Below are 17934 nucleotides of genomic sequence, written 5' to 3'. Positions count from 1 at the left end.
GCTTTGCACGTGTGCGTGTTTAATTAATCCGTCCGTTCTCGTCTCGCGTTAATCCTCAACTGATTATGCGGGCTTGCTCACAGCGATGGTCGTTACAGTCACGCCTGAAAACCTTCCAGACGTTCCGATAAATTCATTTGAAAAATGAACAAAATTACCTTATAAGAAAGAGTAGCCTTGTGTATTTTCCTAATATCGGAATAGGAATAATATCGCACATTGTTCTCTTCATCATCAATAGAGGATTAATGTCACAGATAATCGTACACGCAAATTGATCAGATGATCTGATAAATGAAACGCGTTGGAAAAAGGTCTTAACATTAATCGCGTTGTGTAATTTCCCTCATGGCCATTCATAATTCGTTCGTGTGCGTGATTAACTTTCCACGTTTCCTCACCTTCAGTTGAACGACGACAATTAAGAGAGCAGAATCGCAATTTGCAAAACAACGCAAGTCTATTGTGGCACTTTCAGCATTTTAAAATGTTAAAAAATTATTCTCCGTAAAAAAGAATTCAGGTTTAATCTGAATGAATATCATTGTCCCATAGTGAATTCACTTTTTAAGAGAAACTGCTTGAACTGTGAAAAAAAACCAAAACGGAGAGACGACGAATCACAAGTCGAAGTTGATTCTCCCATGCACTTCTCTACATCACAATTTGACATTTTACTCTCTTTCGTTGATTGATTGATAATTGACAGGAAGAAACAGTGTCATTGTTAAGTCGAAAGAAATTTTGAACGAGACCTATTTTCGCATTTCAAAGTGTGCGTGTTTAATGTCCTCCGTCCACTCATCGGTCGCAACAAAATCACGAAAGAAATCTCCGCGTGGAAATTATATCGCGTATCAGGCGATGTGCGTGATTGAAGCCCTTATATCCTCGATCTCTCGTCAATAGCTTGATACCCGTAACGAGAACGAAAGTAATCGAATAGCACAGAAATGTAAGTTATTCAAGGAATCGTATATATTTCGTCCAAAGTGGCATAAACAGATCATTCGTCTATTTACAGTTACGATTATCGTTAAAATATCGGTAAAATACGGACAGATTTTCATCTCGGATTCTTCGGCGAACGAGGCGAGAAACAGTCTTACGCTATTTCGTTTTCGCCCGCAGCATCGTGCGATCGAAAGGGAACGATATTTTACTGTGCGCTTCGATCGTATCAATTTTTTTCCCTCTAAAAAAATTCAACGAAGAAATAAATCTCTTTCGTTCTCTCTCTCTCTCTCTCTCTCTCTCTCTCTCTCTCTCTCTCTCTCTCGCCTCTCGCATTCTTTTTCCCGACTAATTCGCTTAACGCTAATTTATGGTGCTTTTCACGATTTATTCGCACGCTCCCTCTTCCCTTTTCATTCGCTTTTGCCTCTTCTTGTGACACGACTCGTTCGGTTAATCAACTGCCAATCTCACGACTGGAATTATCCAAATAGAAGTATTGCACTGCGTTAGCCTGCCTGACAATAATCTTTACATGAACACTTATACATACAACGTTATAATATCGTAATGGTAAAATTGCTGGTAGTCATAATATAGTAGTAGGAGGCCGTCGCGCGACAGAAAACCGACTCGACAACGCATAGATCGGAAAATATCGATCGTATCGGCGATCTCTTAAACGATCTGGTAAACTATCGGCTCGCTTGTCTGGACGTTCTTTGCAAGATATAATTCGAAAACTCGACGTCCGTTTTAGCCCTAGAACGCTGCCGACACTTTGCAATATGCCAAACAGTCTGTACTGGCATCTGCTTAGCACTCCAGGATTAATAGTCGCCGCGGATAAAAGTAACAAATACATGGTGTATTATAAATATCATAGAGGAAAGTCCTCTGTTATGAGGGAACCCTGCTCCTAATACGAGATAGCGGGGTTTCTGCTATGAACAACCGTCGTCTGTTGGTGCCACAATGAATTTGTTGCCCTTGGGGTGACATTTGTTTAGCGGAAAATTCATTATTAGTGTAAACCCACGGCCGAAACGTTGTGCTAATAGAGGAAGTTTTCCTGCTGCCAGTGATTATTCACTTTAATCATTAGTGTAATCGTTGCGACAAAAGATTTGCGATTGAATTTGGACGCTGAAAACCTGCTATCTCATAATAGAGGACTTTCCTCTATAGTACGTCCTGGGTGTTCAATATAAATTAATAATCGAACGGAATAAACTCATTCTACAGTTTAATACTCGTTTCGATTCTGATCAACCGACTAGACATTTATCTATCAATATTAAAGCTGACGAACAAAATTTTGTTGCATTTGACAAAGATAAACCTTCGCGGTTTGTGCTGCCCTTCCGGAAAATCTCTTTGCTAAGTCAAAATAGGACCGATATAAATCTAATACAATTAATTGGAGAAGACGCTACTTTTCCGTCGCCCCGGGTCTTGGTAGCCTAATAACAATATTTCTGCGTCAACTTTTCTTATACTATTTCCAACTCAATTAAACCTGCACGTCGGTTATTGGTCGGTCGTTGAAAAGCTCTTGTGCTGGAAACAACAAAATCCACGTCCTTTAAATAAAATAATCGATTGAATTTTTGATGCTAATAAGCATAAAAAGTTATATGAAAAATAACGTAAAGAATATTGCGAAGTCAAAATAGGACCGATATAAATCTAATACAATTAATTGGAGAAGACGCTACTTTTCCGTCGCCCCGGGTCTTGGTAGCCTAATAACAATATTTCTGCGTCAACTTTTCTTATACTATTTCCAACTCAATTAAACCTGCACGTCGGTTATTGGAAAAATAACGTAAAGAATATTGCGAAAAATGTCACCTCAGCCAGGGTTCGTACCTGGACCTGCGATCCGTAACGAGTGTATCTGCCAATTCGATCTGAAGCTCGCTGGTCATCGCTGTCAGATTTACATGACTTTCATCCAATCAATTGTATTAGAATTTCTTTTGCTTTAACAATAATAATATTCCATCGGGTTCCATTCGAGTCCACGTTCGAACATGTGCGCCCCTTGCTACAAAGGGATTACATCTTTGGCGGTAGTACGACAATATAACTTGAAGTCGGTAATCAAAAGCGCGTATATACATGTATATATGTATATATATATAATATTTCTCGCGGCTTTTGTACGTAGAGGGTTAACGCGCATTGGAATGTGTGGGAATGTAATGAATATTCTCGTCCGTCTTTGTCCAAAGTGACCCGCGTATAACGAAGGTGTACACGCAGTGTTCCAGTTTCCAGGAGAGAGATTTACATCAAATATCTCGAGAATTATCTAGACGCGGCTTGATCCATTTAATAATCCGAGTAGACCGTGATCGAAGGAATTTTCTGCTGGCTTTTTAAACTTGTCTCGAAACAGTTACTTATTGTTAGTCTACGACAGTGAAAAGAAGCGAATGAAATTACGACAACTGCGACAACCCGACCGATCCTCTTTCGCGTGGTCGTATCTCATTCAGGAGCGTTTAAGCAGAAAAGCCGGAAGTTGCGTAAAATCGAGATACGACCCTGCGAAAGGGACCAGTCGAATTCCGATTCTCGGGGATACACACGGTGGACTAAAAGAGCGGAATGTGAGATCGTGGACGAGAGAAGGAAGTCTTTTGTATCGCGCGAAAACCCTCAAGATTCGGATGGAATGTTTCGATAGAACGATCAATATTGGCCTCTGATCTCACTTGTACAACGAGCACCTCGCAAATACTCCGTCGAAAAATTAAGTAGCCCAACCCCCTCGCCTCTTCCTGACGAATCTTAACACTCGTAGTTATTTTCTCCCTCTACACTTCGCTCTCGCGACAGTGAAAAAGATCGATTCGGAGAAAACGCCAAAGTAATTGTAAACGGCAAAGCCCTTGTAAATAGCAACGTTCCCTTCTTCTACACGATTATACAAATTATATAACGTACTTTCGGGACTACTTTGTCTCCATTTGTGAACTCCGATCGCTGTGGCTTTTGTCGTAAGTAGATTCGAGAAGTGCGCGATGCGTACGTCAGAAAAAGAGTTGCCGAATCGCAATACAAATCCTGGGAGAATTGCGCAAACGGATTTGACCCGCGACAGCGCGCCGGGAACGCAAGCGAGAATTATCGTCGAGGATACTTTCTCTCCGCATCAGAAATCAAGTTCCGTACACCTTCCGTAGCGTACACTTAACAGTAAACCTAACTGCCCGCCTCACATTCGCCTGCCGTACCGAATTGAATTCGAATAGCCGTCGCATTTAATTCGCGCCATCGTACACTGATAGGGAGCAAAGGATCGCTGCCGGGCTTCCTCGAGATGCTCATAAAAACGCTCGGGGAGGAAGATCATCTTCAATTGGCTTCTAATTCTCGCGTTGACGCTAGTAAACGCCCTGCTTCGAGTAGGCCTCATCTCCCGCGACTGCATACGATTGGAATGACTGAAGCAAGCCGGTCCCGAGCCAAACCAGCCTGGACCAATCCCGACTAGCCTGGCTTAGGAGACGGAGCGAGCGTTCACGGTTTTTTTTTTTCAATCATTCCGGGACGCGGTAAGCTTCGTTTTGTCCAACAAAAAAAAATTCCGAGGGTAACTGGAAAAAGAAGTCTCCACGAAGCGACTCCCCGGATGTTTCGCCGTGGCTTCCGAGCACGTCGGAGGCCGGTGTCACGGAGGAACGTAGAACGCGAGACTTCCCTTACCAGCCGCACCCTCGACGGGCAGCTTCGTCGAGAAGCCAATCTCCGTACTTCGTAGTCGACGTAGAACGAGATCCCTCGCTAGCGCGTCGCCACGCGTATGCGCGCATCCAAGTACAAGTAACTTCCTCTAGTCGCACGAGGACGCTTAATTCGAGTAGCTTAATTAAAAACGCGAGATTACAAACGTCGGTCGTTGCGAGATTCGGTAACAGTCTTATCGATGAGCGAGCGAGTCTCTCGGCGCCATCGTGATTCGGAAAGAAGAGAACGACCGATGCGGTTGCATCGCGCCTAATGTGGATATTAAACGAGACGATCGCGCGATTCAGACGAAACTGTGGCACGCTTCGCCACGTTATCAGCCGATCGTTTAGCTGTTACGTCGACGCGCGTACACGCGGGCTTCTCTCTCTTTCTCTCTCTCAACGAGATCGATCGATCGATCGTCAATTTCACTTGGCCAGCGAGACGACGGCGCCAGATTTGCGAGACGCGCGACTGCGACCGCAACGAAGCGCGACGGTCCGCCCCGTTCGATGCGGAACGCACGCGGCGAATCGCGGCCGTTCCAGCGACAGTTAATTGGCGACGATCAACTTAGCCCGCAGGAACGCGCGAGAACTGGAAAAATATGTTTTTCGCACCCTGGCCACGAGAAGGACCCGATTTGCTTTCAAGTAGAAGATTATAGACCGGAAGAACTCTACCCTTCTCTTCTCCTTCCCTTCCCTCCCTCCCTCCCTACTTCCCTCCCCCCCCCCGTGATTAATTGCGAAATCTGTTCCATTAAACGCACAACGAAAATCTTCGGGACACCCGTTAGAAAACCGTTATCTTCGTTTATTTTCGAAATTGTTCGTGTTTGTATTCGCGCGCTTGACTTTCCGTCGTTTTTTTTGTATATTTTTCTCCCGTTAGTTTAGTAATTACATTTAAATTCTTATACTGTGTACTCGAACGTTTGTGTGTGTGTGAATGAGTGTGTTTGTGTGTGTTGTGTGTGCACATTCTCGCTCCTCTCATGCCTCCTTTCGCTCTTTCGCTTTTACTCTCTCTCTCTCTCTCTCGTTCACTTGCTCTCTTCTCCCAAGACTGCGTCAATCGTTCTCCAGATTCTCCTTTTTTCGCTCTCTCGTTCATCCTCGCGCAGTTAGCTTGTTCTGTTTTTTTTTTAGTATCACTATAGAGTTATCGTAATTAAATATTTATACACCCATTGACAGACTAGCTACCACGTTTTTTTGTTTCGTTTAAATATAGTTTCATAGATATCAATTAATTTAATTAATTAATTAGTTATTATAAGTTATGATAATTAATAATTAGAATAATCAAAACATGTACAGAAGATTATAGATTATCTCACTGTCTCTCTTCCCCTCTCTCTTTCCGTTTATCCCCATGCTCTCTCTTTCATTCCCTGGACTCACATAGTTTTCTCCTCCCCCGTTCACCTAATCTCTACCCCTATTTCTTACTTCATCTTTCGCCTTTATTACAGAGTAGTTACCAGTTTTTTTTTTCTGGATCGTTGTGGCTCGCCCCGGAGTAATTTCTCGAGTATTTTAAATATTTTCTATTTCATTCTCTCACTCTTTCACTCTTTCGCATTCGCTCTGATTCTCTCTTTCTCCTATTTGCACAATAGCCCCCCCCTTTCTCTCTCTGTCTCTCTTTCTCACTCCCGCTTTCTTGTCTGCATTTTTTAAATTAGTTAGTTTAGACAGTACATAAATACTTTTCATTTTTTTTCTTAGTTAGGCCTACGGTGAGCTAGAGTTGCTTTTGCTGTTTTCCCCACTGTTTCCGTTCCGCGCACGATTCGCATTCATGCACGCCGGAAATGCGTGCGTGCGTGCGTGCGTGCGTGCGTGCGTGCGCGCCCGAGTCCGCGCAAAAATGATATCCCACCCGTTTCGCATTACGCAATTTCATTTACCTACCCCTTTCGTAAACGTGTCGCCGACGCCGCGAATGCCGCTTGCATCCACTTTTGCAAGAAGTGTCGTAAGAGCCCAACCGCTTAGAAATGAATAATGCCTTTCAACAAAGTTTTACACTTGACTCGCACAAGAGAATCAACCGATCCACAAAGAGAGAGAGTCAAGGATAAATTAGTTTCAAAAGACGTTATCGTGACTTACTCGGCACACAGTCGCGAAATGATTCGAGACTTTCAAGTAATTGGAGACCAAAGCGGACGGTTAGGAAAATGCATGCAAGGGCGCTCGCGGAATCCGCAACGATGACAATTAAAGTTCGTGGGCGTAACTCCCGTTCTCCGGACGACGAGAATGATTCGAGCGACGAGAGGGTGTTCGGAACGGAAAAGAAGCTTGGAGCGGGCGATGTTTATTCTGTCATTGATGACGGCGTGATTATGATGGCGCAATCGCGGAGAGATCAAGGATTCTCCCTATACGCTACACCTGTTTCTCCTCGTGACACGAAGGAAGACGGCGATCGATGATGAGTAATGACGATGGGTGAATGAATCAATGAATCTATGAGTCTTGTAATAAATTTATTATGCCGCATTTTATGTATGAAATGGAATAATGATTACGAACGATCGCATGAATTTATGCGTGATAGCGAGCGATTTGATGAAACAGACATCGTGGCATTGCGATGGTATTACATAACGACGCGATATGAGATGATCAATGTGTCAGCGAATCGACGAGTGAGCCTTCAAAAGCGAAACCGAAACGACCCTAGCACGAATGCCACGAATATGTGATAGATGACACGATGCGATTAATGACAATGATTTATGGACAATCTCGTGATTTACAACTAACAAACGAATCGCCGCCACATACTGGCGGCGATTGTGCGTACTTTGTGCTTACAGCGACGCTGCTTCGACGTGTCGGGAACGGTCCCGCTGAAAATCCTCTCCCCCCCCGAGACCTCCGCGAAATCGTGGGGGGCGGGGGGTGGGGGAGTGGGGGGAGGGGGTCGAAAGTTACGAAAAGCTACGCCGCGAATTTTCAGCGAGACCGTTCGCAAAACGATCCCATTGCTGGAATCCTTTCGACCGATTATCAGTATTGCGAAGAAAAAAAAAAGAGAAGGAAACACGAAGTCGGTTTCGTTGTCATTCGAAATTTCATTCCCAGCTCCGAACAATTAATTTCGTCAATGTCCGTTATGATTGCACTTAATTATATAATTAGCTTCCTCTTTGGTTCAATTGTTCGTACAATCGGCTCGTCTTCGGCGAGGCGCCGGTCCACGGGGAAAGATAACGTTTTTTTTTTACTACAGCACCATTTTTGGATTTTCCCGGAGCCGCGCCTCGGCCGACCGAATGGAGCTTTATATTGCACAGATGCGAGGCGAATAAACATCGCGCGCGCGTGCGCGCGCGCTTTACGTCGATCGATCTCCAAATTTATCATCGTCGAGAAATATCAGCAATGGATATTGGAAAAATTATGAAAACCGGTAGGGGATGATAATATGAGTGATCGATGCGGCAAGCCATTAAAATAGAAATATTACGCTAAAGTAAGTAGTACAGACGAAGATAGAATTAAGCGGATTTCTTTTTACCGACGTCCACATTGCTAATATTTCCAAGGCGGCCTGAAACGCGAGTAAGGAGAAGATTTGTATCGTATTAAAAAAAGCCCGCGTCACTTGCGACGTGCCAACGAATACGAGTCTCGCGTGGAACCAACGGGAACGTCCGAGCTCGCCTTGGCGGACAAACTCGCCGCGCTTCTGGCGCTCGAACACCCACCGTTCGCCACCGTCCCGGCTCTTCCGGCTCTTGCTTTCCATCCGGCCGAGCCCCCTCTCGTCCCTCGCGTCGCCCTGCCGAGAATACCGTGGTTAGGCTCTCCGCGAACAATTCCGCGCTAACCCGGGAGGAACCCGTCGTCGAAGTACCCGCGAGGATCCGGCGCCGACGGGGTCGCGCGCCTCGCGGGATCCTCGGGGAAGTCCCCGTCGACGACGAGCGCGTCCCGGCCACTTCGCCGACGAACGAGCGATAGGAGGTGCCCGCGAGACCGCGATCTCGAGCACTCGAGTGCGGTGCCGCGAGTACGACCTATAACAATAACGTCGTTTGACCCCGCGAGACGTTATCTCCGCCCTTCCCGCAACAATACTCGATTCCCATCATCGCGCGCCGATCGTCGCCCGACAGATTGAGTCGCGTCCGATTTCTTTTTTTTTTCAGCACGCGCTTCCCAGTCCTCCGCAATCTCTGCCCTTCCTTTCTTCTCTCTCTCTCTCTTTCGCTCTCGTTCTCTCTCTCTCTCTCCCTTTTTCTCCCTCTCGTTTTCTCTCGCATCTCTCTCTCTCTCTCTCTCTCTCTCTCTCTCTTTCGCTCTCTTTCTCTCTCTCTTTCATTTTTTACGAGTATAAGAGGGTACGAGCGCTAGTTAGTAGTACAATAATATCGATAATGCGACTAATGGTTAAATGTAAATCGTTTAATAAATGTAATATCGTTCGTCCATCGCAGAAATCAGTTAGAAACCGCGAATGTACCGATCTACTTCGAGGCTCTCGTATCTCTTTCGAGATGTTGCAGCAGGACGCCTTGAAATCCTGCCGTCGGGAAAGACCCCGCGTTCTGTCGCGGGCGCGCCTGTGCGGCCGGCGAGTTGCGTCGGGCACATCGGGGGGGGATTCGGACGAGCCGCATTTGTGTATAAAGGCGCACGGAGGCTGCGTGCGCGAAACGTTAGAAACCATCTTTAATTCTTTGGCAGTCGCTACCCCTCGCGGTAGGACGCGTCGACCTGTCGCGAGTCGAATTCAACGGGAGCTTGGAGACGCGTTTGCCACGAGACGCACCTGACACGCGACACGCGTAGACCGGTAACCCCGTGTCGAAATTAACTGTTGATCGAAGAAGCGAGAGATGAGCCGCGCTCACCCGAGGGTCGCGACACGTGGACGGCAACTTCGCGGGTCGCACAGGCCAGGCTCGCGCCGCGTGCTAGTATATGTACCGTGTGTATGCGCGTCTAGTTCCGCGTTATGCTCCTTCCCCACTCTCCGAAGTCATCGGTAATTATCATATTCATCCTCATCACCATCATAGCGATATAACTAACAACGATTATTGAGACATAAATACAATACACATAATGTATATCTAACGTATATATAATAATCGTATGTAATATTATATTTAAGTAGATTAGCGTGCTCATTCTCCCTTTCTCTCCCTCTCTTTCTCTCGTTTTCTCTCTCATTCTCTCTTTCTCTCTCTCTTTCGCGCTCTCTCAAACTCGCCTTTCTTTCTCTCTCTCTCTCTCTCCACCCCCACGACATTAATTCGGCAAATCGTTGCGAGCGAGTCGGCACCCCCTGAGGGGTGGGGTAGGGCTCGCACCACTCTTTAATCGCCGCCCCTCGCTCCTTCGTCAACTTTGAACTTCGCCTCGGTCCTCGCGCCCTTTCTCTCTCTCTTTTCCGTCCGTCCTCGTTATTATTTTACATCTACGCCTATCCGCGCGTCTCTCTCGAGCGACGCGGCTCCCTTCGATCGGGCTCGAGTCCGGAAAGCCGCCCCTCGGGGCTTCGAGGATCAACGAGTGCTCGATCGCCGATACTCGAAACGGCCGAGTGTCAAGTCACCGTCGGAATCGCCCGTCATCGCGGAGGACTCCCCGGAAGTTCGACAGCCCGAATCACTCGGACGAGGATCCGTCGATTGTCACCGACGCGACGGTCTCGCGATCCCACCGGACGGCAGGGGTGATTCGACGGTCGCGTCTGGACGTCGAATCGACGCTCGCTCGCCAAGGATCGACCTCGCGCGTTACACTCTCGGTGTAACGAAATTATAATTTACTTTCACAGCGTCGAGATCACCGAGCTCGACTCGACTCCTTCTCCACCTCGTGTGTATCGAGCCATCCGTCTACAGTCGCCTCGATCGCGACTTTCTTCGCGGAACGTACACAGTACGGGCTCCGCGAGTGATAAATGGAATATTAAGGGCTAGCTTAAGACCTCGTAATTGCGCATAGTAATCTCTAGCCGTCGTGAACGCCGCCAACAGAGAGAGAGAAACAGTTCTGCGCCGGAAAACACGCGTCGCGCCTGACGCTCTATCGCCTCCAGAGAGATTTCAACAGTTGAAACGAGCTAAATTCGCGACTCGGTCGCACCCATGTTGGCGGTGTCCGCGACCGTACACGGAAAAGAAGTGTGGCCGCCGTAGCTAAAAGCTGCAAGTGGTAACTAAATTTCAGTTGTAAAATATGGACAGCCGATATTTAGCTGCGATAGCTAATTTACTTTGCTGCTGCGCATCGGGTGCGACAGCAAACCACCGTTCGCTGTAACTCGGAAACTTATGGTTAACGCAGCGAAATATTCTCAGCAAACCATGATTTAGCTACGGTAGCGAAAATTTGTTTTCAGTGTATATTATAATAGTAATTATAAAGTAGTAAAGTCGCTACGAACCAGGATCCACACATGAGCGGCGTCTCGTGCATCAAGGTCGAGCGGCCCGCCATTTTGTTTCTTTTCTTTCTTACATCGCTATTACATCAGTCTATAACTCGCGGAATGTCGGGGAAGAGATCGTGGAATGTCGACAGGGGATCGGGATGGTCGGGGGGGGGGGGGAAGGGACGAGGGGCGGTGATGACGGCGGGGTGGGTCGGGATGCCGGGTGAATGGCAACTGAAACATTTTTAATAGAAATAAAACGAACGACGTTTGAACCAAACACAAATCAGTTTAATCCTTAAATAAAACATAATAAATTGTTATGTTATTTAATAATTAAATAAATAAATAAATAGTCGTAAGTAGTAGTAAGTAGTAGTAGTGGTAACACAGCAGTAGCGGTAGTAGCAACGTAATAGTTACAGAGCGGCTGGCAGAAAGTGGCGACAGTAGAGCGATGTTAAGTGAGCGAGTGAGAAGAGTGAGTAAAGTACTTGCTTATATCCTTCTCTAGTATTAATAATACGAGAGTAAGTAATGAGGTGTGTGTTAAGAGGTTACACGTAGCTACTAGACGAGAGACACAGAAAATATACACGATCATAAGTAATAATAATAATAATGATAATTAATTAATAATAATAATGAGACGATGACGATGGCAATAATAGTAATCAGAATAATAAGTATAATCATAATAATACGGTAATAATAGCGTGAGGGAGAAGAGTAATTATTATAATGGCAAATGTGTATACGCATGTGTGTATAATGTGAGAAACGTCCCGAGGAGGACGGACGTCTCGCTGATGTCCGAGAGGATGCGCCGAGACACGATTCATCTCTCGCGTGTATCCGCGTGAAATCGCAATATCCGCGGGCCCATTTCTTTTTTCGCGGCCGGTGGCGTCGGCGCGCCATTAATTTACTCTCTATCAATAACGATCTATTAATACTTTTATCGGTGTGCTCGCGCGACCAAGCACGGGGAAATTGTACATCTCGAATCGCGAATAAAACTCGCCGTTCGCTCGCGCGAATCAGTCGAGGGAAAACGCGCGTCGCGGCGCTCGTGCGAGCGACGAAAGGGGGAGATCAATCGTTCTCATCCGACACCCTCCGATCAGCGAGTTCGCGCTTACGCGGCGACGACGCTTCAATGCCCGTCGACGCCTTAAATTTGCACTAACGTTTCGAGATCCTGGCGCCTCGCCGAGACCCCGCGCCTTTCCTCATCGAGCGAGGACCCGCGCGCGCGAATCGGCGCCGGCGGCTCTGAATAAATAAAGTAATGTCTTAGAAAAAAAGAAAATCCACAACGCTCGTGGGAGTCGCGCGACTCAATCCCGCGGGGCTGGGACGGTGTCCTCCGCCCTCGCGCGTCTCCTCGCGACTCCCGGACTAGACACAAAAAGGTACACATAAATAGGACAACATACATATGTTTAAATGGTACTTATTTTTTGGTTTCCTTGACTAAATCTACCCTTAACCGAGTATCGCCTCACTCGCAATTAAGTACGCGCGACCCGCGTCCTCGCGCTCGTCCCCGCGCCACATTCGGAGGTCCGTCGACCGTTCCCCGTCTTCGGACGTCGTCCCGGGGGGAGTTTATGCGAACGCGGATCGAGGACCGCGCCACCCGCGCAAAGACCAATTCCGGGAGAAGTGACGGTAGCGGGTGCGGGAAAAATCACTTTGGCGACGTGATCCCTGCGCTCGCTCGGAGAGCGATTTCTGAGCTACTTGCAATTGCGTTGGAGAGTCACTTCTCGTGCCGCGGTCGCGCAAAGACCCCCCCATCGGGATGACGACTCCGCCGAAAAGCGGCGGCGAGCTGCTCTACGGAGAACCTTGTCTACGATACAATCGACGCTTCGATAAACGGAATGGACCCGTCGCCACTCGGAAGGACGACGTGTACGAGCGTGAGGAATCCCCGGCTCGCCTGCCTCACCTAGAGACCCTGTGATCGGAGACTTGGCCAAAAGGGTTCGTCAAATTTCCGCGAGCGGGAGAGAAACACGGGCTGTCTCGCTCTTCTACGATTGTTACGATCGTAGAAGAGCGAGACAGCCCGTGTTTCTCTCCCGCTCGCGGGAATTTGACGAACTCTTGTGGCCAGTCTCCGATTACAGGGTCTCCAGCCTCACCTAGCCGCGCTCCGTCGTCGCGTCCGCCCTCGACATACTCGTCTTTTCCCTATCTTCCTGTGCGAAACCGCACCGACGGCGCGGCAGCTTGCACGTAGACTAGATGCATGATTCCTTAATCTGACCCGAGACCGAATGTCGTCGATCAATCTTGTCATTAATCCGTATCACATACCGGTCGTATGCACCGTCCTCGAGGTACGTATATCCAGCAACGGGAGAAGCTTCCTCTCTTTCAGAATTTTCCAAATCCTAAAGAGGTCCGCGTTAAACCTGCCGGGTGCATAATTTTTCATCTCGATACCTTGGAACGAGAGAACAACACCGATGTTTCGCAACAAGGCGAAGCGACGGATGTATCCGTTTCTTCCGCCTCGTATCGCACCGTTTGCTCTCGACGTATCGACGCGCGAGAATATTTCCCAGCGTACGGCACAAATCAACGACAAAAAGCGTAAGAATCAAGCGCGCTCGCGCGCTACCGAGTCATCTCGCGTACTGTAAAGTGTAAAAGCTGTACATTCATACTTGTATGTGCGACGATTAAAGTATGTATCTCTTTTTTTTTTAATCAAACAAAAGCCCGTTCTTCCCTTATCCTCGTTTCCAGTGCTCGCGAAATCTCTCGAGGGGTGGGAGACGATAAAAGACTTGATCGCGAGGCTACGTAACACCTTCGTAAAATATCCTCTCGGACGGTGCATCCTCGCGGAGAATTGTCAGAGAGGTCAGAGAATCCGACCCTTCGCATTTTCACTACCTAGTAAATACGTCTCATATAAAAAAAAAAAGAAGAGGAAAACGAAAGAGACACGTTATGTACGCGCGTATCCATCGGCACGTGTCATACGCGCGGCAATGGAGACCACCTGAGTACTGACTAGCACGAAATGTAATGGTTATCATACGCGGTTAGATCGCTTCTCGATCCCCCAGGCCGTGCTCCTCTCTCCCTCTTTCTACCTACACCGAGCCCCGAGAATCGCCGATCCTCCGGGGAGCCGCCTCGCCCGAGAATAAATACGTCGATGCTCGTCAAGTGGTAACATCCTAGTTATTAAACTTACGGGGGTTACATGAAGGTACGCATCGTGTGCCCGCACATTGAAATCTCCTCCGTGCGATCGTACGAACACGTGAGTGCGAGCCCTGCCCCACACAATACCTGGCCTTTCGTTATTTTCTCTCCCTTTCTCCCGACTATCGTGTACGGCACCCGCGCGCTTCGCGTCCTCAAGCCCTCGAAATCGATTTTACCTTCTTTCCATCTTCACCCTACCCTGATATCTCCTTCCCTTCGCACCTCGTTCGTACCCTCCACCGTACTCCCCATCTGTCTCTCTTTCTCTCTCTCTCTCTCTCTCGTTCTCATCCACACGACGCTAATACTCTAAAACTTATACATAAAACGAGTATGTATAACCACCTACTACTAAGCACTGTGTGTGAGTGTTTCTCTGAGGTTTCATTCTTTTATACTCCCCTCTATCCTTCTTTGCCCCATCTCTCTCTTGCTCCCTTTCACTCTCTCCCTTTCTCTCCCACCCATCCGCTCTCTCTTTCTCTCTCTCTCTCTCCCGCATTTCGACGAGTTTCATCTCGTGTGAGCGCATTAATATTCGTCCCGAAATATGTTCCCTCCCATGACAGTCCGTCGTTTCTAACACCGCGCGTTTTGGTGATCGTTCTTCGTTCTTGTGCAAGTGTACACGTGTATGTGTGTGTGTTATGTGTATATTAATCGCGTGTCTGATGTGTGTGATTCAGTCTCACAGCCCGATATCGTCGTGACTAACCCGGTCATGGATGTATATTACGTAGAAAAAAAAAGAAAAATAAAGATCAGTCGAAATGCCCGGCGGAGGCTCTCGACGCATCGTCAAATGCTAATCGAAGGGAAAGTCCTTTTTCTCTCTCTCTCTCCCTCTCTCTTTCTCTCTACCTTTCCTCTTCCTCGCTTTCACACCTGGCTTTTGCGCGCCTTCCTCTTTCCTCGAGCTTTCAACTCTCCGCGTCCCGTCGTCCCGCTCACGCACGCGGACGCTACTTGGTGGCCACAAGCATGGCTACACGTTCACATACATATAAATCGGCAATATATAAATACACAGGACCCACGGACAGGTCACTGTGCAAGTCACGCGTAAGACCTGATAAAACCTCCGACCCGGCTCTTCCTGAATTGGTCTCCGATCTCCCTATCGTTCTCGCGCGTCAGGAAACTGTATGCCCTCGTAACTAGGAACGAAATTTCCTATCTGGCATTTCTTTTTTGCGTGCGGAGGGACGCAAGACGAAGGCAAAAGCGCGCTTCGATCTCCCGTCCTCTGTCAATTTTTTTTTACGATTTTCGTTCACGTCAGCAAGTCTCCCGTTCGCGTGCCTACCCTTCGTTCTCGGAACCCCATTTTCGAACGCAAGGACGGAAACTCGAAAGAGGAAGAGCGCAGCGAGGAAAAGAAGGGGAACGAGAGGACACGAGAGGACTTCGTTAATATCGCTTTTTTTTCTATCCCCCCCCACCCTCCCCGTTATTTTCCCTGGAGCTTTCCACACGCACAGTCCACGATTACATATCGGACAGTCGAACGATCCAACCTACTTCTTTTCTAATTATCTCTCGCGCGACCTTCTTTCCGTTTCCTTCGTTTCTCCTTCATCCGTTCTCCCTTTCACACGCACACACACGCACGCACGCACACGAACGCAACAGGCACACATATGCTCAGTTTCTCTCTCCCTCTTTCTCTCTCACACACTCCTCGCAACTACACTTTCTCGCTCTGCTTCTTGCTGCTGGCCTGACGGTTGTTGTTGGGTTTGCTCTTCAGGGAGGTCTGCTTGGCTTGCGCGTGCTGACGCTGCTGTTGCTGCTGCTGCTGCTGCTGCGTTGCCGTATTCGCCGCTCCCGAAACGGCCATCTCGATCGCCCGAGTGAGATCGTGTATGCGCGACGGTAGGCGTTGAAGGAACGGCTGCCGCTGGCCCTTGACTCCTCCGTGAAGGATGCCGCCGCCGGTGCCGCCGACCCCGAGGTGACTATTGATGTTATTGTTACCAATGGCGCCCGGCACCTGACCAGGCCCCCGCTTGTTGTAAAGGTGACCCGCCGGCACCGGTACCGGCAGCTGTACCACCGCCGCGGTACGTAGCAGCCGGTGACGACGATGATGATAGGGCGCCGCCACCGCCGCCACGTCCGCCGCCGCGGCCGCAGCCGCAGCCACCGCCGCCGCTGCCGCCTGTTGCTCGTCCTACGCGGCCTTGCTCTTGTTCGTCTTGAAGCTGACCTGGAGCACGCGGTTGCCCAGGGTGTAGCCGTTCAGGCTCTGTATGGCCACCACCGCCTCCTCGTAATTGGTCATCGTCACGAACCCGAAGCCCTTGCACTTGTTCGTCTGCAGGTCGCGTATGACCTTGACCGACTGGACGGCGCCGAACGGCCCGAACAGCTGCCAGAGCACGTTCTCCTCGGTCTCGGGGGCGAGGTTGTACACGAAGATGCACCAGCCGGCGCCGTTCATCGTATTACCGGGCAGCATCGAATTCGCGAGGAGGTCACCTGCCAGTGGACTGTACCTGGAACACGGTGACCGCACCGGTCATTAAAGGGACATCGTCGCCCGGTGGCGGCTGGCAATGACGGCCGCGGAGGCGACGAGTGACGGGGGAACGAACGATGCTGAAACGTGCTTCCGTACGTCGGACACGCGACACGGTTTCGCGTGCGATCTCGATCAACGTCTCCAATCGGCCTATCTCAATCGAGACTGCCGAAACGTATCCCTCGGTCGGCGCGAGTGCACGTGAAATCGCGTAACGATTCTACGGATCTTTCACGGGTGCAACTCGTTTCCCGTTTCTTTTCGCGATTGCGAAGACACTTGAACAATGTGATGCGCCCTTGAACAGTTTTTACAACTGTACTATCGCGCTTTTATTCCCCACCGTCATTCACGAGCAACGCTTGAGCACCGTTCAGCTGAGATTATAAATACTTGCTGATGTTTCTTTTCTCTGAGTATAAAAGGGTATATCTATGTAAGATTTTTACATTATACGCTACTCGCACAATATATCGCAATCCCAATGAAATTAAACGTGTAAAGATGCGAATATATACATACTGATGTGAACATTTATTTCGCGTCATGTATGTAATCGATCTTTTTTTCCTTTACACAAATGGCACTTCGCGAACATCTACATACGGCATGAAAACAGTGAAAAAATACATAGGACCACGCGAGGATTGACTTTGTACTACGTAACTTACGCGAACAATCTAAGAATGTAATGCTGGCGGCGTACGTGATATATAAATGAAGACAGCGTGCAAACTTTGTTAATAAATATATACTAGGAAAGCATGCGTCATATAATACACAAGTCTTAATTGTATTCGTGTGATCACTGTGGAATGTTAAAAAAATAAACAAACACGTATATTTGACAAATAAATTAACGTTGTGGAAAAATTTCGAAGTTTCACACACACACACACACACACACACACACACACACACACACACACACACACACACACACGCGCGCGCGCGCGCGCGCGCACGCGCACGAGAAGCATCGTTCTATTTCGATTGCAAAAGTTCAGATGCGTAACGTTTACTCCGGATGGTTTTACCGACAAAGTTGATATCTTTAACATATCCAACAATAT

The 17934-nt window shown here is 48.1% G+C and overlaps 1 protein-coding gene across 1 annotated transcript in view; it reads right to left on the bottom strand.

Moving 5' to 3' along the window:
• Positions 1-16510: 16510 nt before the first annotated feature.
• LOC105558502 (ELAV-like protein 3) overlaps positions 16511-17934 on the bottom strand; it is a 54493-nt gene continuing 53069 nt past the window's right edge. Inside the window, exon 9 of the mRNA XM_012006211.1 lies at positions 16511-16835. Within this exon, the coding sequence (XP_011861601.1) occupies positions 16511-16835 (325 nt within the window). The remainder of the gene's footprint in view (positions 16836-17934) is intronic.

Source organism: Vollenhovia emeryi, unplaced genomic scaffold (genome assembly GCF_000949405.1).
Source record: "Vollenhovia emeryi isolate VEMERY1.0 unplaced genomic scaffold, V.emery_V1.0 DF939338.1, whole genome shotgun sequence".
Lineage (NCBI taxonomy): Eukaryota > Metazoa > Arthropoda > Insecta > Hymenoptera > Formicidae > Vollenhovia > Vollenhovia emeryi.
This window is presented reverse-complemented; position numbering and strand designations above follow the sequence as displayed.